The 23,248-nt window shown below is 42.2% G+C and overlaps 1 protein-coding gene and 1 long non-coding RNA gene across 3 annotated transcripts in view; one reads left to right on the top strand and one right to left on the bottom strand.

Moving 5' to 3' along the window:
- Positions 1-18,145: 18,145 nt before the first annotated feature.
- On the bottom strand, positions 18,146-18,755 carry Gm50494. Its single transcript, XR_003947538.1, has 2 exons — positions 18,632-18,755; positions 18,146-18,530 (listed from the first exon to the last, which is right to left on the bottom strand). It is a non-coding gene; the product is annotated as a predicted gene, 50494 (long non-coding RNA).
- The window catches only part of Frg1 (FSHD region gene 1), a 27,958-nt gene continuing 23,452 nt past the window's right edge, over positions 18,743-23,248 (top strand). Inside the window, exons 1-2 of one of the 2 annotated variants that reach the window (XM_017312570.2) lie at positions 18,743-18,981; positions 21,008-21,078. In XM_017312570.2, the coding sequence (XP_017168059.1) occupies positions 18,920-18,981; positions 21,008-21,078 (133 nt within the window). In that variant the 5' untranslated portion in view covers positions 18,743-18,919. The remainder of the gene's footprint in view (positions 18,982-21,007; positions 21,079-23,248) is intronic. The other variant, NM_013522.3, reaches the window with a different exon arrangement.

The following is a 23,248-nucleotide window of genomic DNA, read 5'->3' as shown; positions in this document are numbered from 1 at the left end:
AAAGTCTAATAAAAATTTCTGAAGACACAATATATGATTTTAAATTGCCACATGTACTTGAAAGCAATTTGAGACAATGAGACTAAATATGAAAATGTTGAAACTATCTAATCTGGAAAATATGAGCAATCAGAATCTATTAGGGAATGAGAACTTTTCCCCAAGGATTACTTTTGTGTCCTCTTGTATTTTTGTTTTTGAATTTTTATAATTTTAATAATATTTCCCGGAGCCGGGTGTGGTGGCGCACGCCTTTAATCCCAGCACTTGGGAGGCAGAGGCAGGCGGATTTCTGAGTTTGAGGCCAGCCTGGTCCACAAAGTGAGTTCCAGGACAGCCAAGACTATACAGAGAAACCCTGTCTCGAAAAAAAAAAAAGAAAAAAGAAAAAATATTTCCCTAATTCTTTGAGAATGTATACAACTTGGTCATATTCATTTCTCTTCTCCAACTCCTCCCAGATGCACTCCCACTTCCCAGTCCACCCAACTGTGTTCTCTTTTCTAAAAAATCCATTGAGTTCTATTTGTACTACCCAAATACTCTTGGATGTGGATAATCTTATTTTTGATAATTTCACTATTACAAACTAAGTTAGGAGATATTTAGCAAGAATATATCTTTATGCATTACTGCTTTAAACAGAATTTCTCTATATATAAGACAGAAAATGTAGACCACATGGGAATATTTATACACATTTATTAGGAGGAGAGCCCCTTGGTCCTGTGGAGGCTTGATGACACAGGATAGGGGAATGCTAAGCCGCTGAAGCAGGAGTGGGTGGGCAGGTAGAGGAGCACCCTCATAGAGGCAGAGGGAAGGAGGAGGGGATGGGGGCTTGTGGAAGGGAAGGAAACTTGGAAGGGGGATAGCATTTAAAATGTAAATAAATAAAATAACCAGTAAAAAAGAAAAGCATGATGGAGTAGGTATCGTGGTGCACACTTTAATCCAAGCACTCCAGAGGCAGAGGCAGGTAGACTTCGGTAAATTCAAGTCCAGCCTGATGTACATGGAGAGTTCCAGGGCACCCAGACTACATAAGACCCAATCTCGATGATTAATTAATTAATTGTACATGTCTCTCTCCACTGTTGTAAGCTCCAGCACCAGGCAGTGGAGGGGAGGTCCTGTCTGTCTGTCTGCCTGCCTGTCTGTCTGTCTGTCTGAGAGAGCAAATGCATCACTGTAGATCAAACCCCTCTTGGAAGAGGAGGAGTGACTCTTTCCCAGTTTTGATGCTTTTCTTTTGAGACAGGGTCCCCCTATGTAGCCCTGGCTGTCTTGGAACTCATGTTGCTCCAAATTCAAACCAGTCTGCTCCCCCCAGACTCCAAAGGCTTTTTTTAACATCTTTAGATGTGCATCTTCATATCCACTGCCACACCCAGCTCGATGCCAATTTTTAGTGAGTATCATCTCCTCCGGACCTCAGTTAAATTTGCACACTGGGATAAAGGCAGGATATAGGGAACGATGGAGGCTGCATGAGGTAACAAGGAAGCCTGCACACATTCTACATACAAAGCCATGCGAGAAGGTGGAATATTTGTTGCAGTAAATTCAGTCATCTGGCAGATCGTCTCACAAGCCAAGCCAGTGCTTTGTGCTGGAAGTCTACCAACATCAATCACTTTGGGCCATGACTGTCAGAGGATAATTGAATGAAGACTTATTATAATTGGTTATTAATAAAAAAGACTATTGTCTTTCATATTCTGAAACAAGAAGCAGAATTCTGTCTTTAACTAATCTGTGTACCCTGCACAATCCATATGTATTAAGATATCTGTATTTTTTTTTCATCCTGAGAGATACTGAACTGACCTGCCTGGACCTCTGCTTCCAGTTGCTGCCCAAAATAGTGTCAGGGATTGCTGCTGATTCCAGGTCATCCTGCCTCATTCGACCTTTCAGATGGATCTAGTCAGAACTTTGGTCAAGCCCTGCGCCTTCTAAGCATACAGAGACTGGATAAAAGATTCGAAAGCTAGCTTTCTTCAGTCTAACCAAATTTTCTAATTTTCCTACCCCTCCCCACCTCTTTAAAGAGTTTTTCATCACCCTGTTCAGCAGGAAGAGGTTATGCAGAGTTGTCAGCCCAATTCCCTGGGTTTGGGGGATTGGTAATGGTTATTTTACAAATTATAGAAAAGTTGACATTTTAAGGGATAATTTGTGACTGGTTATAATTTTGAACAAGGGAGGAAGTAGGTGGGATGGATTATGTAGCATAATCTTAATTGGTAGCAAACTTGATAATTGATGCAAAGTTGAGGTTATAATTTTTTATATTGGTACAGAATTTATTTTGATACAGATTTAAGGTTTTCATTGGTATGAATTTCTTAGATTTATACAACATTTGATATTAATATTGTTACTCTTAGATAGGCATTGTGCCTATGCAACTCATTTAAGACTACAAAGCTTAGACCCAGTCCTTCTATAATGGTTATTAAAAAGTGTTTTTAGATAATTAAGCAATGTGAGATAAGGGCTAGATAGCAAACACGGGGTTATGTTAGATTCTGATTTAATTATGAAAAGGTGTTTTCAATATATTTCAATTACAAATAACTAAGAGTAGTCAGGTTTAACAGTTTATATGTATATAAATATTCATATATAAATGTCTATATATCTCTATCTCTATATCTATATCTGTCTTCAAAAACACCAGAAATACATATCATTTGACAGTGAGACATGTCTGCTCCTGACAGCACCCCCTTCTAGGTTCAAAGAAGAAATTGAGCATCTTCACCTCCAAGAGAGGTTGCTTATCATGGCAAAGTAGCCACTGAGCAGGAATTGTCTATTTCATCTGCAGACAAAATACTGTCCACAAAAGGACACAATATACACAACAGTTGACTGTTGGCTCTCCTAAGAGAGGGCAAGCAGTTCTTAATAATTCTGCTTTGCAAAGGTCTGTCAGATGATCCTGGGCCAGAAGGCTGAAGACTGATGCTCCAACATTTTGAGGAATTAGGAGGCTGTCCAGGTAGTCAGCTGCTCTACAATTGTTTAAGTTTGAGAAGCTATGTTTGGTTCTTCCTATATACCCAGATAATGCTTAAATCTCTCTCAGATTTCTGATGGGATTGAAGACTAGTTTTAGTCTCATAAACAAACTAAAGTTATTTAACATTGAGAGGGTGATAATAAAGTGGAAGATGTGGTTTTCAGATGGCGTTACAAGCTAAAATTTAAACATAATCTAGGGATTTTAAGTTTTAAGTTAGGAATAATGGTAGAGTACTTTATCTAATTGACAAATATGATGGACTAGATGTCATTTGTATATCATACTATGTAATTTACATAATTGTTATGGTTTTGTTCAATCAATGTCTAGGAGAACACTTTTTTTATTTTTTATTGTTTATCTTTTATTGGACAGAAAAGGTGAGGTGTAGGGTGGTTCTGATGCTGTCCGATTCCCCAAATGATTTTTGATCTCTCAATAAAGAAGCCATGGACCAATTACTGGGTGGAAGGAATAGGTGGGACTTCTGGGTCCCTGGAGAAAAAGAAACAAACACAAGAGTGGAGTGGGGAGTTTTGTCATGCTTCTGATGGAGAAGGATTGAAGAGCCATGTGAGATCTCAAAATGGAGTGATCACCACAGACTGTTCCTACCGGTGTGGTTCAGGGTCATTTAGCAGTGGTTAGATGTGAGTAAGCCACTAAGGTTTAGGGCAGGTAGGAGGTGCAGAGATAAGAATATTAATAAGGAGATACTTTCCAGGTAGGAGATAGTAGTGACCAGCAATTGTGTCCAAAGGCAAGTTGAAATTGAACAACTGTGTGTGTGTGTGTCTTTTATCCATGGATTCAAGGGAAGCTGCGTGGGGGCTGGCAGCACGGCCTGTTCTCAGAGCCTAAGCAGGGTAGCTAAGGCTACAGGCAACAGATAATTCCTATCACTTTCTTCAGAATTACCTAGAACACTCAGTACAGTGAAAATTCTGGGCCCAAGTCCTTGGCCTGCTAAGATTCCATCTCTAAGGCTGGATCTTTGAAATCTTCACTGAGAACATTCCAGAGCCCAGGTGATTTTGACACATGGGAATACGAACTACTTGCTGTTTGTTCTGGCAGAACGAGAGCTGGCAAAAGACAGACCAGGGTGGAGCCCAAGGGCAAGTTTCACACCTTTGTCACTATGGGGCAATTCTTCACGTTTTCTTCAAATGAAAAAACATCTAGACACTAGAAAATGTACCTTAGGAAGGGAAAAGGTCCCCAGAACACAAGGAGAACCACCACTTTGGGAAGTTGGAGGAATAAGAATGTTGCCAGCCCAAGAACTGGAAGGCAAAGCAAGACAGAGAAGGTTCCACTATTGGAACTGCCAGCCCAGGCTAGGCTTGGACCTTCAGCAAGAGTGTCTACATAAGCTTTCAGTTCACTGTTTGTAGGTGGCCTGTTTAATATTAGATTGGTAACAGACAGACTAGAAAGACTAGGACCACACAAGGTTTAGCAGAACGGGACAGACCTGTATTCTCATGGTGTATCAAAGTTAGCATCAAGTTTTAAAAACTTTGTTGGTCCACGGCCAAATTTAGCCCTGAATTATATTTAATTTTTACATTTCTCATTTTTTTTTCAATTCATACACACACATACACACATACACACATGTGGCAGTGCATATGTGGAGGACAGAGGACAACTTTCAGGAGACAGCTCTCTCCTTCCATCATGCAGGTCTGGAGGACTGAACACAGGTCATCAGGAGTCACAGTGAGCATCTTTACCCATGGAGTAATCTCTCCTGCCCCTGAACCAGAATTTCCAGTAACGAAATCCAAGTATCTGATGCAAAGCCTGGATATGGTACACTCACTGAAAGGAACATAAATCAGAGTCTGGAACTCAGCCAAGCCGGGTTTGAGCAATGCAGACATCGGACATCCTTAGTGTGTGAACCTCTGGTAGCTCTCATTCCATGCTACAGGTGAGGATGGTAGCCAAATCTGTGGGTGCCAACCAAGGAATTTCTCCAATGCTACCCTCTTTCTAATCTGATATTTGCTCTTCTGTATTGCCCTCTCGGCTTCAAAGACAATTCTTTTCTGTAAGTCCACCCCCCATGTTCTGATAGTTATTTGAATTGTCTGTGATTTGGGAATGATTAAAACAAGAATCAGCTTTCTAATTACTTGATGGGTTAAGAGTTCCTTTCTCCCTTCTAAAGCACCTAAGAATCAACTGTAGCAATCGAGGGAGTGTAGCAGGAGGCAAAACAGATGCCACGTGCAACATAGGAAGTAGCAGCTCTTAGCTCTTAGAGTAGCATTTTATGCTTTATGCCATACTTCATACACCCACATACACATACACACACTCACACACACATACACTCACTCTCATATGTTCATACACATAACATACACATACAGATAAACTCACACAATGTACTCACACACAGACACACACACTCACACATATACATGCATACAGTCATATGCACATATGCTCATACACACACATTTACACACATATACACACATACATGTACATACACTCACACACACATATACACACATATATACACATACATGTACATACACTCACACACATATACACACATACATGTACATACACTCACACACATATATACACACATATATACACATATACACACATACATGTACATACACTCACACACATATACACACATATACTCACATATACACACATACATGTACATACACTCACACACACATATACTCACATGCACACACACACACAGTATCACAAACATACACTCACACACATCCACCTACAGATACACACAAATATATACATGCACACACATGCACACTCACACATACAGATACAACCACATGCACGTACACTCATACACACACATTTACAAACATATACTCACACACACACACACACACACACACTCTCTCTCTCTCACAAATATACACTCACACACATAGAGATACACACACACCCAACAGCCAGAAAGGGAGGGATTTTAAAAATTAGTTACACAGGGCTGACTTATCCTCCTGCTAAGTCTCCAATAATTGTGTGCTTTATGAGCCACAGCGTGAAATGGCTCCGTCCTCTGGAGGTGCTTGCCCATTCTTGTGTGCCATGTACTCCTTAGGGTAGGTAGTCCTGACCCACTCCTGGCTGCCTGGAGGAAAGTTGGCTCCAGAAAGCCATGGTCTTGAGCAACTTTACCAGGTATTTCAATTACACAATTGTTTTTTGTATTGTCTCACTGAGGAGACATGAGTAATGAGCAGGAAACCATTATGTAAGAATAAAAAATATAATTAAATAGCACTCTGAGCCACAGATATCACAAGTGCTATAGTAATTTTGTTGGCAATTGACCTTGAAGATTGATTTATTCAGTCTTTCTGCACAGGGTGTGGCCCAAATAAAATATGTCAGAAACATGCATGAACACATTTGTGTCTTTCCACAGTGTTAGAGTTCATATGGAATAAAAAAATTCATAAGCTGTAACAGTTTCATGGCCAGCGATTTGCCAAATGTATGGCAGCAATTTGTCATACATCTGTACAATCCCAAGCTATCTGGGTAACTTCCTGGGGTAGCATCTTTTCTATAAAACCAAGTTAGTTATAAGTTTGTGCATTGTGGATAACACTGGGCCCTTTCATTCTAGTTTTAATTATTGCAATACTCTCAGGTCACACATTACACATCAGACAGGGTCGGGGGGGGGGGGTTAAAAGAGGCCATAACAGAGTTCAGGAAGGTCAAAGAAGCCTCATGGTAGATATAAGCTGGCAACCAGTAGAGATGCAACGAGTCACTGCAATGGAGAGTGGCTGAAAGGCTGCCATGTCGAGATGGCCTCAAGGTTGAGTTGGGATGCAGAGGCAAAGTGCAAGACAGTGGAAGCCATGGAAGGCAGACACAGGACCCGGTTCAAAGAGATAACAAGATGGACAGACAGAGAACAAGCAATTGAAAGCAGCTCTGTCAGCAGAGGAGATGTAGCTGAGTACAAGCCCCGCCCGAAGCACGTGGAAGTTGTCTTCCTGTCAGTGCCTTCACACAAACCAAGTAGTCAGAAGACAGTGGTAGCTGTTGCCTTCACTGTTGGGTAGCCTCCTCTTCATGGGATCAATGTGGGTATCCTACACCCTTCTTTTTCCTAGTGTGGCCCATAAGTCACCAAGCCTTGTGGTTGTAATGTGCCCAGACAGTTCTATAGTTCCAAGCTACTTGGATAACTCCATGGTGTAGTATCTTTCCTATAAGATAACTATGTTAGATATTAGTTTGTACATCATGGGTAAGACTGGGCAAGTAGTACTCTCTGCATGTATGACGAGGTGCAGATTATTCTGCCTCTGCATTTGCACACACACACAAAAAAATGGAGCCAAATGTTGCTTGTAAGATGGAAACAGCATAGCCTGGAAGCCAATGTTTTATACAGTTCAGAATGATTTAGAGCTGGGCACAGCCTGATCCCCACAGAGAGCCTTGAGAGACACTGTTCTAGAGTCAGTCGTCTGATAACTGAAAGTCAGAGAAGAGTGTACATGCTTTTTGGGTGTTTTGTTTTGTTTTTTTTCAAGACAGGGTTTCTCTGTGTAGCCCTGGCTGTCCTGGAACTCACTCTGTAGACCAGGCTGGCCTTGAACTCAGAAATCTGCCTGCCTCTGCTTCCCGAGTGCTGGGATTAACAGTGTGTGCCACCACCGCCCGGCGAGTGTCCATGCTTATAAAGCTTTTACACCTTACAAGTGCTACTTGCAACCTTACGCTCTATCATTTGGCTTTTAAACTTGTGGAAGTGTTCACACTCTAATGCCGTCTCCCGTTGTATACTGCTCCTTTTATTTACTGTATGGTTGTTGTGATAGCACTCTGACCTTTGTTCAAGTATAAACAATCAGAAATATACAATGTGTTACAGCACCTGTATAGATACCGTAACTAGTCATGCAACTCTCCTTTACATATGTGTTTTTACTCTGAAAAGGAAGCACAAAAGCTACCTTTAGCTGTCAGTATAAAAAGTTCTGGGTGAGTATTTGCTTGAATGTAAGCAGCCTGTGACTTATCAAAACTGCATATTCCCTATGCATATGATGTGAATACTGTGTCTGTGAGAGGCTGAGGTCTTTATTTTAAACTAGTGTCTACCATGATTCTTATGAACAGCAAGTGTTGGAAACTCCAGGAGGATCCTTGTCACCAACAGCCTTAGAAACTTGGAAGAGTAGCTAGGAAAAAAGTAAAAATAAAGGACAGTGTTCTGGGCAGAAAAGGCAAAGCAGGTCATTACAAATGTCCTAATAACTCAGTGCAATGTCAAGGATTAAGTATAGGGGCAGGGGAAAGATCATCAATACAGGCTTGAGAAATAGATTACCAGTTAAGAACGTTGGCTACTGTGATGCTTGGCCCAGGGAATAGCATGATTAGGAGGTGTGGCCTTGTTGGAGTAGGTGTGTCACTGTGGGCGTGGGCTGAAGACCCTCACCCTAGGTGCCTGGAAGTCAATATTCTGCTAGCAGCCTTCAGATGAAGATGTAGAACTCTCAGCTCCTCCTGCACCATGCCTGCCTGGATACTGCCATGTTCCTGCCTTTATGATAATGGACTGAACCTCTGAACCTGTAAGGCAGCCCCAATTAAATGTTTTCCTTATAAGAGTTGCCTTGGTCATGGTGTCTTTCACAGCAGTAAAACCCTAACTAAGACAGCTACTCTTCCAAAGGACCCAAGTTCGATTCCAAGCACTTGAACGACAACTCACAACTACCTGTAACTCCAGATCCAGGGACCCAATGTCCTCTTGTGTCCTCCCCAAGCACAAGGCACATGATGAACATACATGTAGGCAAACCACCTAGACACATAAAGACATTTTTTTTAAATATTAGAAGATCACAATAGTGACTAACTAATAATAGAATTTTCTTTCTGTGTCTGGCAAAGGAAATGTGCTGCCTTATATAAATAGGTAGGAGAATGTCAATCTAGGGGGAAAAAAGATTCTTCAGAGCATTTACAGAGCATAGTGTGGGTGTTCTCAAGGAGGGCGAGGCAAGGGGCAATTTTTAAACACAGAAATGAAGAGGACAGAAGTACCAACAGTGGTAGAACATTGGTGTTACCAGAAACTTTGGGATGTGGTGCAGTGGGTACTATGCGTTACAGGGAAAATTGAGGCATCCTCTCAGGATTCTTAGTCTCCATGATAAAAGAATTTAAGAATGAACTTAAGATCTTGGTTCCGGGACTCAGCGGGACCTAGGAAATTAGTCTGAACAGGTTAGAGGGTGCGCCAGAGAACCGGACAGCTTCTGGGACGGGCAGAAGCACAGAGCCGCTGAGGCAGCAGCCTGGGCGGGCCGCAGATAACCGGCCACCATCCGGACCAGAGGACAGGTGTCCGCCTGGCTTGGGAGGCGACCTCAGCCTCAGCAGCAGCGGTCGCCATCTTGGTTCCGGGACTCAGCGGGACCTAGGAAATTAGTCTGAACAGGTTAGAGGGTGCGCCAGAGAACCGGACAGCTTCTGGGACGGGCAGAAGCACAGAGCCGCTGAGGCAGCAGCCTGGGCGGGCCGCAGACAACCGGCCACCATCCGGACCAGAGGACAGGTGTCCGCCTGGCCTGGGAGGCGACCTCAGCCTCAGCAGCAGCGGTCGCCATCTGGGTTCCGGGACTCCGCGGGACCTAGGAAATTAGTCTGAACAGGTTAGAGGGAGCACCAGAGAACCGGACAGCTTCTGGGACGGGCAGAAGCACAGAGCCGCTGAGGCAGCAGCCTGGGCGGGCCGCAGATAACCGGCCACCATCCGGACCAGAGGACAGGTGTCCGCCTGGCTCGGGAGACGGCCTCAGCCTCAGGAGCAGCGGTCACCATCTTGGTTCCAGGACTCCCTGGAACTTAGGAATTTAGTCTGCACAGGTGAGAGTCTGCACCACAGAAGCTGACAGCTTCTGGGAACTGCCAAAGCAACACAGCTTCTGAGAGAGGCCCTGTTTTGGGCCTTCTTCTTCGACCAGGAGGAGGTCCAAAAACAAGATATCTGCGCACCTTCCCTGTAAGAGAGCTTGCCAGCAGAGAGTGCTCTGAGCACTGAAACTCAGAGGAGAGAATCTGTCTCCCAGGTCTGCTGAGAGACGGTAACAGAATCACCAGAAGAACAATCTCTAAACAGAGTCAACTATAACTACTAACTCCAGAGATTACCAGATGGCGAAAGGTAAACGTAGGAATCCTACTAACAGGAACCAAGACCACTCACCATCATCAGAACCCAGTACTCCCACTTCGCCCAGTCCAGGGCACCCCAACACACCCGAAAACCTAGACCTAGATTTAAAAGCATATCTCATGATGATGGTAGAGGACATCAAGAAGGACTTTAATAAATCACTTAAAGAAATACAGGAGAACACTGCTAAAGAGTTACAAGTCCTTAAAGAAAAACAGGAAAACACAATCAAACAGGTAGAAGTCCTTACAGAAAAAGAGGAAAAAACATACAAACAGGTGATGGAAATGAACAAAACCATACTAGACCTAAAAAGGGAAGTAGAAACAATAAAGAAAACTCAAAGTGAGGCAACACTGGAGATAGAAACCCTAGGAAAGAAATCTGGAACCATAGATTTGAGCATCAGCAACAGAATACAAGAGATGGAAGAGAGAATCTCAGGTGCAGAAGATTCCATAGAGAACATCGGCACAACAATCAAAGAAAATGGAAAATGCAAAAAGATCCTAACTCAAAATATCCAGGAAATCCAGGACACAATGAGAAGACCAAACCTACGGATAATAGGAGTGGATGAGAATGAAGATTTTCAACTCAAAGGACCAGCAAACATCTTCAACAAAATTATTGAAGAAAACTTCCCAAATATAAAGAAAGAGATACCTATGAACATACAAGAAGCCTACAGAACTCCAAATAGACTGGACCAGAAAAGAAATTCCTCCCGACACATAATAATCAGAACAACAAATGCACTAAATAAAGATAGAATACTAAAAGCGGTAAGGGAAAAAGGTCAAGTAACATACAAAGGCAAGCCTATCAGAATTACACCAGATTTTTCACCAGAGACTATGAAAGCCAGAAGAGCCTGGACAGATGTTATACAGACACTAAGAGAACACAAATTCCAGCCCAGGCTACTATACCCAGCCAAACTCTCAATTACCATAGATGGAGAAACCAAAGTATTCCACGACAAAACCAAATTCTCACATTATCTCTCCACGAATCCAGCCCTTCAAAGGTTAATAACAGAAAAAAACCAATACAAGAACGGGAACAATGCCCTAGAAAAAACAAGAAGGTAATCCCCCAACAAACCTAAAAGAAGACAGCCACAAGAACAGAATGCCAACTTTAACAACAAAAATAACAGGAAGCAACAATTACTATTCCTTAATATCTCTTAACATCAATGGTCTCAACTCCCCAATAAAAAGACATAGACTAACAAACTGGCTACACAAACAAGACCCAACATTTTGCTGTTTACAGGAGACACATCTCAGAGAAAAAGATAGACACTACCTCAGAATAAAAGGCTGGAAAACAATTTTCCAAGCAAATGGTATGAAGAAACAAGCTGGAGTAGCCATTCTAATATCTGATAAGATTGACTTCCAACCCAAAGTCATCAAAAAAAGACAAGGAGGGTCACTTTGTTCTCATCAAAGGTAAAATCCTCCAAGAGGAACTCTCAATTCTGAATATCTATGCGCCAAATACAAGGGCAGCCACATTCATTAAAGAAACTTTAGTAAAGCTCAAAGCACACATTGCACCTCACACAATAATAGTGGGAGACTTCAACACACCACTTTCACCAATGGACAGATCATGGAAACAGAAACTAAACAGGGACACACTGAAACTAACAGAAGTGATGAAACAAATGGATCTGACAGATATCTACAGAACATTTTATCCTAAAACAAAAGGATATACCTTCTTCTCAGCACCTCATGGTACCTTCTCCAAAATTGACCACATAATAGGTCACAAAACAGGCCTCAACAGATTCAAAAATATTGAAATTGTCCCATGTATCCTATCAGATCACCATGCACTAAGGCTGATCTTCAATAACAAAAAAAATAACAGAAAGCCAACACTAACGTGGAAACTGAACAACACTCTTCTCAATGATACCTTGGTCAAGGAAGGAATAAAGAAAGAAATTAAAGACTTTTTAGAGTTTAATGAAAATGAAGCCACAACGTACCCAAACCTTTGGGACACAATGAAAGCATTTCTAAGAGGGAAACTCATAGCTCTGAGTGCCTCCATGAAGAAACGGGAGAGAGCACATACTAGCAGCTTGACAACACATCTAAAAGCTCTAGAAAAAAAGGAAGCAAATTCACCCAAGAGGAGTAGACGGCAGGAAATAATCAAACTCAGGGGTGAAATCAACCAAGTGGAAACAAGAAGAACTATTCAAAGAATTAACCAAACGAGGAGTTGGTTCTTTGAGAAAATCAACAAGATAGATAAACCCTTAGCTAGACTCACTAGAGGGCACAGAGACAAAATCCTAATTAACAAAATCAGAACTGAAAAGGGAGACATAACAACAGAGCCTGAAGAAATCCAAAACACCATCAGATCCTTCTACAAAAGGCTATACTCAACAAAACTGGAAAACCTGGACGAAATGGACAAATTTCTGGACAGATACCAGGTACCAAAGTTGAATCAGGATCAAGTTGACCTTCTAAACAGTCCCATATCCCCTAAAGAAATAGAAGCAGTTATAAATAGTCTCCCAGCCAAAAAAAGCCCAGGACCAGACGGGTTTAGTGCAGAGTTCTATCAGACCTTCAAAGAAGATCTAATTCCAGTTCTGCACAAACTTTTTCACAAGATAGAAGTAGAAAGTACTCTACCCAACTCATTTTATGAAGCCACTATTACTCTGATACCTAAACCACAGAAAGATCCAACAAAGATAGAGAACTTCAGACCAATTTCTCTTATGAATATCGATGCAAAAATCCTCAATAAAATTCTCGCTAACCGAATCCAAGATCACATTAAAGCAATCATCCATCCTGACCAAGTAGGTTTTATTCCAGGAATGCAGGGATGGTTTAATATACGAAAATCCATCAATGTAATCCACTATATAAACAAACTCAAAGACAAAAACCACATGATCATCTCGTTGGATGCAGAAAAAGCATTTGACAAGATCCAACACCCATTCATGATAAAAGTTCTGGAAAGATCAGGAATTCAAGGCCCATACCTAAACATGATAAAAGCAATCTACAGCAAACCAGTAGCCAACATCAAAGTAAATGGAGAGAAGCTGGAAGCAATCCCACTAAAATCAGGGACTAGACAAGGCTGCCCACTTTCTCCCTACCTTTTCAACATAGTACTTGAAGTATTAGCCAGAGCAATTCGACAACAAAAGGAGATCAAGGGGATACAAATTGGAAAGGAGGAAGTCAAAATATCACTTTTTGCAGATGATATGATAGTATATATAAGTGACCCTAAAAATTCCACCAGAGAACTCCTAAACCTGATAAACAGCTTCGGTGAAGTAGCTGGATATAAAATTAACTCAAACAAGTCAATGGCCTTTCTCTACACAAAGAATAAACAGGCTGAGAAAGAAATTAGGGAAACAACACCCTTCTCAATAGTCACAAATAATATAAAATATCTCGGCGTGACTCTAACTAAGGAAGTGAAAGATCTGTATGATAAAAATTTCAAGTCTCTGAAGAAAGAAATTAAAGAAGATCTCAGAAGATGGAAAGATCTCCCATGCTCATGGATTGGCAGGATCAATATTGTAAAAATGGCTATCTTGCCAAAAGCAATCTACAGATTCAATGCAATCCCCATCAAAATTCCAACTCAATTCTTCAATGAATTAGAAGGAGCAATTTGCAAATTCATCTGGAATAACAAAAAACCTAGGATAGCAAAAACTCTTCTCAAGGATAAAAGAACCTCTGGTGGAATCACCATGCCGGACCTAAAGCTTTACTACAGAGCAATTGTGGTAAAAACTGCATGGTACTGGTATAGAGACAGACAAGTAGACCAATGGAATAGAATTGAAGACCCAGAAATGAACCCACACACCTATGGTCACTTGATCTTCGACAAGGGAGCTAAAACCATCCAGTGGAAGAAAGATAGCATTTTCAACAAATGGTGCTGGCACAACTGGTTGTTATCATGTAGAAGAATGCGAATCGATCCATACTTATCTCCTTGTACTAAGGTCAAATCTAAATGGATCAAAGAACTTCACATAAAACCAGAGACACTGAAACTTATAGAGGAGAAAGTGGGGAAAAGCCTTGAAGATATGGGCACAGGGGAAAAATTCCTGAACAGAACAGCAATGGCTTGTTCTGTAAGATCGAGAATTGACAAATGGGACCTAATGAAACTCCAAAGTTTCTGCAAGGCAAAAGACACCGTCAATAAGACAAAGAGACCACCAACAGATTGGGAAAGGATCTTTACCTATCCTAAATCAGATAGGGGACTAATATCCAACATATATAAAGAACTCAAGAAGGTGGACTTCAGAAAATCAAACAACCCCATTAAAAAATGGGGCTCAGAACTGAACAAAGAATTCTCCCCTGAGGAATACCGAATGGCAGAGAAGCACCTGAAAAAAATGTTCAACATCCTTAATCATCAGGGAAATGCAAATCAAAACAACCCTAAGATTCCACCTCACACCAGTCAGAATGTCTAAGATCAAAAATTCAGGTGACAGCAGATGCTGGCGAGGATGTGGAGAAAGAGGAACACTCCTCCATTGTTGGTGGGAGTGCAGGCTTGTACAACCACTCTGGAAATCCGTCTGGCGGTTCCTCAGAAAATTGGACATAGTACTACCGGAGGATCCAGCAATACCTCTCCTGGGCATATATCCAGAAGATGCCCCAACTGGTAAGAAGGACACATGCTCCACTATGTTCATAGCAGCATTATTTATAATAGCCAGAAGCTGGAAAGAACCCAGATGCCCCTCAACAGAGGAATGGATACAGAAAATATGGTACATCTACACAATGGAGTACTACTCAGCTATTAAAAAGAATGAATTTATGAAATTCCTAGCCAAATGGATGGACCTGGAGGGCATCATCCTGAGTGAGGTAACACATTCACAAAGGAATTCACACAATATGTACTCACTGATAAGTGGATATTAGCCCAAAACCTAGGATACCCAAGATATAAGATACAATTTCCTAAACACATGAAACTCAAGAAAAATGAAGACTGAAGTGTGGACACTATGCCCCTCCTTAGAAGTGGGAACAAAACACCCTTGGAAGGAGTTACAGAGACAAAGTTTGGAGCTGAGATTAAAGGGTGGACCATGTAGAGACTGCCCTATCCAGGGATCCACCCCATAATCAGCATCCAAACGCTGACACCATTGCATACACTAGCAAGATTTTATCGAAAGGACCCAGATGTAGCTGTCTCTTGTGAGACTATGCCGGGCCCTAGCAAACACAGAAGTGGATGCCCACAGTCAGCTAATGGATGGATCACAGGGCTCCCAATGGAGGAGCAAGAGAAAGTACCCAAGGAGCTAAAGGGATCTGCAACCCTATAGGTGGATCAACATTATGAACTAATCAGTACCCCGGAGCTCTTGACTCTAGCTGCATATGTATCAAAAGATGGCCTAGTCGGCCATCACTGGAAAGAGAGGCCCATTGGACACACAAACTTTATATGCCCCAGAACAGGGGAACGCCAGGGCCAAAAAGGGGGAGTGGGCGGGTAGGGGAGTGGGGGTGGGTGGGTATGGGGGACTTTTGGTATAGCATTGGAAATGTAAATGAGCTAAATACCTAATAAAAAATGGAAAGAAAAAAAAAAAAAGAAAAAGAGGCCATAAATTTGAAAGAGAGTAAGAGGGGAGTATAAACATGGAGGCTTTGGAGGGAGAAAAGAAAGGGGGAAATGATGTAATTATTTTATAATCTCCAAAATAAAAATAAAATGTAGGGGGCTGAAAAAAAAAAAAAAAAAAAAAAAAAAAGAATGAACTTAAACAGAAGCTCAAGGACAATTCTATTAGTGTTCAAAAGAAAAACTCCAGAGCAAGAAGCATGACAGTTCTTCATAAATAGTAACATTAGGGGAATAGAGAAAACCATTGTTTGTGAGAAGCCGGTGTGGTGGAAGTGGGGGCGGTTTTAGAGAAAGAAAAAAGAAAAGAAAAGGAAAAGGAAAAATCCCAGAGTGACTGAGGAAGCTTGCTCAGGATGAGCTGAAAGAGATGGGGAAAAGGAAAAGTTACAGGAAAGGAAAGGCATTATCTCACTACAGGGATAATTATTTCTCTGGTCTCTTTACCCAAGGCTTAAGGTAAATTAGCCTTTGCTTTTTGGGGAATGGTCTCTGCCTGGTGAATGATAAGCCCAGATTTATTAACTCATAATCTTGGTTAGCTAGAATGTTAGGTCTCACTGGGCAATGGTGGGGGTGGGCACACACCTTTAATCTCAGCAGAGGCAGTCAGATCTCTTTAAGATTTGAGGCCAGCCTGGTCTACAGAGCAAGCTCCAAAACAGCCAAGGACACCCAGACATCCCCTGTTTCAAAGTGGGGGGAAGATTTTAGGTCTCTACCTAAGAACAGAGATTCTGGGGGCTGGAGAGATGGCTCAGCGCTTAAGAGCGCTGAGTGCTCTTCTGAAGGTCCTGAGTTCAAATCCCAGCAACCATATGGTGGCTCACAACCATCCACAACGAGATCTGGCACCCTCTTCTGGGGTGTCTGAAGACAGCTTACATATTAATAAGTAAATAAATCTTTAAAAAAAGAGAGAGAAATTTTATCTTATTTTCCAAAGGAAAGTGTCTCTTCCTTAATGGACTTCTATAGAGCTCTGATCAAGACTACTGTGGCATTGCCTCTCTTAAGCCATAACCCCAGCATCATTTATGGGATGGGCTAAACCTGAGGATGAGACAAGACCTATTTCACCAAGAAAAGCCAAAGATCCAGTTCCAGAAAAGATTAGTGCCTTGAGCTTTGGTCGCGCTCTCAGGTCATCTCCAGGTAAGGATGCTCTTTCAGAAGTTAGAAGACACCCAGCTCCCTTCTGGTGTTCTTGGGAAAAGCGTGGTCATTCCTGCTTGTGCAGTTTTCCAGGGCCTTACCCTAAACTGCATGCTCTGTTCCTATCACAAAGCCAGGTCCCCAGCACCAGAAAAGACAAGACAAAGATAAAGAGAGTTAAATCAGATACTTTTAAGCAATAATCATTGGCTGAGTTACAAATAACAGACCCTGTATTTATTTGCTGGATAGGGAGAAGTACTTGCAAAAGTGTTTCCTGTATGAGGTTGTGGGCAGTTTCTGTGCAAGGTTGGAGTTCAGGCAGTATCTTTGTGATAGTTTTGTCAAAAATATCTTCTATTTGCTAGATGTAATCGCCATCTCAGAGGCTTGCTGCTGAATAAACTCACCCTTTCCACTCCTTTCTAAATTCTGGCTGGCTGATTCAGCTAATCTATTCTGGCTTCAACTCCTCTCCAAGCTGACTGATTTTCATCTGGCTTCTCTCCGTGTCTCCTGAGTTGCTCTGCTTGCCCTCAAACTAACTCTGGTAATCTATTCTAATCTTCTGGCTTCTCATTCTCTGGCTTTAACTGCCTCTGCTGACCTTCACTGAACTGCAGGAGCTCATGAAGGAACTCACTCAACTCCACTGTACTGTACTCGCCACTCTGACTCCCCACTGACTGACAAGCGCTAAAGACTGAACTTGCCCCTGACCTGAATAGCTTCTCTCTCTTGTGCCACTCAGATGAGCGTTGAGCATATTCTGTCAAATCTCCCTCTGATTCACCACTTTGTTTGCCCCTCAATTAGACATCGTTGTTTAGGATTAAAGGTGTGTACTAAGTGTGTGTCTGGATTCCAGCCAGATCACACAGACCTAGAATATCTTTGCACGTCATCCCTTGCCAGAGCTGCCATCAATCATTCCTTCAAAAGTGTTTTATATTTGTCAAGTGTTGACAAAGCCATTCCATTTTTTGATTCTAACAGCATTCATGTTTCTTTCACAAAAACCAAAGATCACACAGAAGCTGTATCAGCGGTGCATTGTTTGTAATGGAAGGGAGTTATAACATTGCGGGGAAGATTGGAGGAGGCAAAAGGAATACGCACTTGGCTGGATCAAGACTACAGGGAAAGACAGTATTCGGTGTGGAGACCAAAGTCTCTTCAGCACTTGCGATAGAAACCAGTAGTTAGCAACTATACATTGTATCATTCCTCAATTGTTTCTTGTGTGTTACTCATACACAATACACGAGTAAAACATGTACAACACAACTAACAACTCTGGAGCCAGAGTCGTTGATAAAGTTGCCCGAAGCCAAGGCTGTGACCCACGCCTCCACAGAACACACATCTCGGTTTCTCTGTGCAGGCCCAGTCTGGCGGGTTGCCGGGTACTTGGTGCGATGTCCGCTGCAAAGAGAGTGGGCAGATAGATTTGATCCTTTCAACATCTGGCTCATCCAATCCAGGTATGGTCTTTACAACCTCGGCAGCAGGAAACTGTTGGATACCTTCGCTTCCACCAGGGGGCGTCTCTATAAGTTTTGCCTGGTTTGGGGGGGAAAAAAAACCGCGAACATCCGGGACTTCGCCGCAGGAACGCTGACGTGATTGGACCCTCCACGGCCGCCGTAGTGCATCGGAAGCAGTAAACAGGAAGCCGGAGAATCGTAGCCTTGGGTTGAAGAAGACCGAGAGTTCCTCGGGGACTCGCTCAGCTCCGGCCGTTAGAGCCACTTCCTCCTCCTCCCAGTCCTACGGAAGCTCTGCCAGAGGCTGCCACTTCAGCGAGCCGGGCCATGGCCGAATATTCCTATGTAAAGTCCACCAAACTCGTGCTCAAGGGCACTAAAGCCAAGAGGTGAGGCGGCGCTCGGGAGGGAGGCGCGGTTCTCAGTGCATCCATCCCCGGGGCTCAAGGGACGGGGTAGCCAAGCCACCCAGGACACTCAGACCTGCGTGGACAGCCTCCCCGACACTTCTTAGCTGACGCTGCGTGGCCGGGGATCCCCCGAAACGGAGAGACCAGGAGTCCTACTTTTGCCCCCCCCCCCAGGCCTCCCCCTGCCTGCCTTGATAACTTGCTTTAAGGAAAGTTTTTTTTTCCACCGGTCTTTCCTGCAAATGGAAAAAGCAAGCGGACAAACAAAAACGCCCTGATTCTCTGCAGTGTAATATGTAGGGGGCAGGCAAAGCTGCATCATAGTGTGAGTCGGGACCTTGAATTCGCACCGGTGATGGGTTGATGGTTCGTTTGCTGATTTATTAGACGCTGGTTCTTGTTCCTCGAGACTATAAAAAAGAGTTATGAGAACTGAATGAGACAGCCAACTCAGAATATAACAGCCAAGTGGAGGCATGTGGGTGTGATTTATAGTTAGCCCTATAGAGAAAGATATCTTGCCCGATCCTATTTCCGTCCTCTTGAAGGATCTAGCCAAAGTTGAACACTTTATTTCCTGTATCACCGCTGAAGCAGTTTCAACAGGTACTTGTCAGCGAGCTTCGTGCTGAATGAGCTCGGAGCTTTATCCTGACCGAATCTGAAACTGTTTAAAATTTAGAATTTGCTTCTGAAGATGTTGTCGATAAAATACAAAGAAGTTAAGACAGCAGTTATTAAAACCTATGTAGTGCTTTCCATGTTTCCATGATTGGTTCTTTGTTTTTTTGAGACAAGGTTTCTCTGTGTAGTCCTGGAACTTAACTCTGTAGACTAGGATAGCCATGAACTCAGACACTCACCTGCCTCACCTCCCCCACCCCACCAACCCCCAAGTGCTGGGATTAAAGGCTTGGGCTGCAACCACAGCAAGGCTCAGAATTTGTTGTAAGCACTCTGAATAATCACTTTTCCCCTAAGATCTCTCCTCGTGTTTCCATTTATGGAGCTGTAATTCATAAGCCATAAACTCCTTTTAAAGTGTACAGCTAGTGGGGTTTAGTATATTTACGAGTTCACCACTATTTAGTCAGTAAGCATTTTGCCACTCCAAAGGAGACTGTTTAACCAACCATTAAATAGTCACACCCTTCTGCCCGCCCTTCCAGCTTCTGTCGACTGCTTTCCAGCTATAAGGATTTACTTGTTATGAATATGTTATGCCTGTGGAATTAAATAGTACATAGCCTTCTATGTTTGGCTTCTTTCACTTAGGTTGCTGTTGAGACAGGATCTCCGTACGTAGCTCTGGTTGGCCTGGAACTCACAGAGATCCACCCGTGTGCTGGGGGCTGCTGCTGTGTGCTATACCTGGAACTCACAGAGATCCACCCGTTTGCTGGGGGCTGCTGCTGTGTGCTATACCTAGCTTCTTGCTCTTCGTTTTGAAGAGCAATCCATCCTGTGGGCTGTGTGTTTGTTCTGTTCTGTGACTGAATGATACTATTTTTATTATGTTCTTTCTTCATTTGATGAGTGTTTTCTGCTAATGACAATGATGCTATCAGTTTTCTGGTTTTTGTGGACATACTTTTTTCATTTCTCTTGGATATCTGCGCGCACACACACACACACACACATGTGTGTGTGTGTAGAATTACCTAGGGTGTTATTTTTGATAACTCAGTGTTTAGCTTTTTGAGAAATGCTTTACAACAAGGCTGTCTTTAGTTAAGGGTTCTATTACTCTGATAAAACAACTTGACCAAAGACATGGGGTAGGGAGAGGGGTTATTTCAGCTTACTTCTGCTTTGCAGTCTGTCGTCTGGGAAATGAGGGCAGAAGCAGCTTCTCGGTGTTTTAAACCAAACATCTGTAAATTGTAAAAGATCGTTTATCCGTAGGTCACTCATAGAGCTGGAATGACTCCTGAGTTCTCACCTTGTAGTTCTTAACACATAACAGTATGTCCAAGTCCATGCATACATCTTTTTTCCCCTTTAGTAAAAAGAAAAAGAGCAAAGATAAGAAGAGAAAACGGGAAGAAGACGAGGAGACCCAACTTGATATTGTGGGTAAGCCACCTCAGTTCTTTTTATTTTTTAATTTTTTTCTCTCTAGAACCTCTTTTATTAGGGCACTAATCCCATTTTGAGAGCTTGACCATCACAAACGAATCTCCTCTCAGTGTTGTGACCGCTGCCGAGCTCCAGAGCATTGGTGACAAGGTTTCAGCATGTAAAATTTGGAGATGATACGAACATCCAGACTATGGCATGACTGAGATTTGAGGTTCCTATAATTCTCACTTGCCTTACAATATTCTTAGAATTTATCCAAACGTTAACAAAGTCTAGAAATCCATCCTAGCTCGAAGCTGCACTGTCGTTTATTGTATGAAATGTTAGCATCTCTTATTGTTCCACTTGAAGTGTTTTCTGAGTCAGAACTGATGGTCTGCTTGTCAGGTCACCAGATAAGACTTTTCTTCCTCACCGTAGGAACCCCACAGTGGGCCAGAGACTCCATTGAGACTGATCCCCAACTTTAAAGGCCTGTCAGACAAAAGTACTGTCATCTGCACATCATTTTCTTTGGAAGCACATAAACTGTGGTGACGAGTCTGCAATTTCTTTGTTTCCAAAGGAAGTATAATGTAGCAAATTAATTATCACATACCCTGAAATGAATGAGAATCCTAAACACAACAGAACATCAAGGCCCCTATAAGTGGTTCTAGAAGCACTTGCAAATCCATAGCCAATACCTTCTGTTTTCCTGCCCTATGTGTACCTATACTTTCAGTCAAATTTCTTGTTTATTAAAACTGGGCAAGCTAAATTTTGAAACTTTGGCCAAATAAAACCACAGGTAATAGTATGTGTGGCCGTGGCCAGGCCTGGCAGCCCGATGTGGGTCCCAGGGATAGAAGGAGAGAAGTGGCTTGCACAAGTTGTCCTCTGTCTGACTTGTACACACACTGACAGACAAACACATGGACGCAAATAAATGTAATAAGAAATTTTTAAAAAGTAGGCAATGGTGTAAAGTTACGATGTAGGAAACCTCACATCACTTGAAAAAAAGCCGTTCTAAAATAATAGAATTCTGTAATTGGGGTCAGGATCAGGGGTAGGTATGTGTCTGCTGACCTGCTGTTTCTTACCATAGGTGAGTAATTAATGGTATTAGAATGTGCCAAATTGTTCTAAATGGTGTTGCTGTTTTAATGTCCTACCAGGGATAGAAAAATGTTGTCTGCTGCAGGTCCTGGGAAGTAAGCAGCCTTTCTCTCACACCGCTGCCTTTGGTTTTCTTTACACTGCTTGTCTGCTGAGCTGGTCTCTAGTTTTCCTCCGACTTGTTAACTGTTTTCTCTCATAGTTGCTGCCTTTTAGGTCTTTATTTAGCTTACCCTTATCTCAACATCTTGAAAGACTTCTGCTCTTCCTTTTGGACACATTCAAGTTTAGAGTTTTCTTCTTTGCTAACTTTATCACCCACTTCAGGGTGATTGTGTAGTGTGAGGTAGGTCTCAGAGATTGGGTTTTGCTTCTGTTTTTCCCCAGCCTCCTTTTGAATTGTTGTCTTTTGCTATGAAATGGCTACTTAAAAATTAGCTGGGTTTCTGTATGTCGGTCTCCTTCCTGACTCTTGTTCCACTTATCTGTTTTCTGTCAGTGTTTGTCTTTATTACTTCATTGCTTTATTCATCCCATAAGGTTTCCAGGTCCAGGAATTGAGTTCACCTCCTTCGTGTTTCTTTAATTAAAATTTGCTATTTATTCTGAGTGTTTATGTCCAGTTAAACTTCAGAGTAAACTTACCATTTCATTTAATAAAGTCCGTCAGGCTATCTAAGAGAGTTGTATTGCTTTTAGACTATTTGAGACATTCAGTATTTCAATTGTATAGAGCTTATATTTCTGTATTGGCTTTGCTCTTTGGGGTGTTAAGCTCCCTCACTATCATTGCTGCTTTGTTTATATGAACATCTCCAGTCATGTTTTCTTTGACTGTAGTTTAATTCTTCCTTTCTTGTGTCTTCTATTGCTTTACTGTTTTTCTTTTACCAGCCAGGACATTGGAAATACTGGGCAGATATGGTGAGAAGAGCCACAGCAGTTACTTGTAGTCCTCATCGTAAAGCCCCCCATACAGAGTGACTTAGGCATAGGATCTTTATAGGCATACTCCCAAAATAAGAGTTAGAGTTGAAGATTTTAAAAACAATTCTTAGTTGTA

Source organism: Mus musculus, chromosome 8 (assembly GCF_000001635.26).
Source record: "Mus musculus strain C57BL/6J chromosome 8, GRCm38.p6 C57BL/6J".
NCBI lineage: Eukaryota > Metazoa > Chordata > Mammalia > Rodentia > Muridae > Mus > Mus musculus.
Note: the sequence above shows the minus strand (reverse complement) of the source record. Positions and strands in the feature narration are given on the sequence as shown.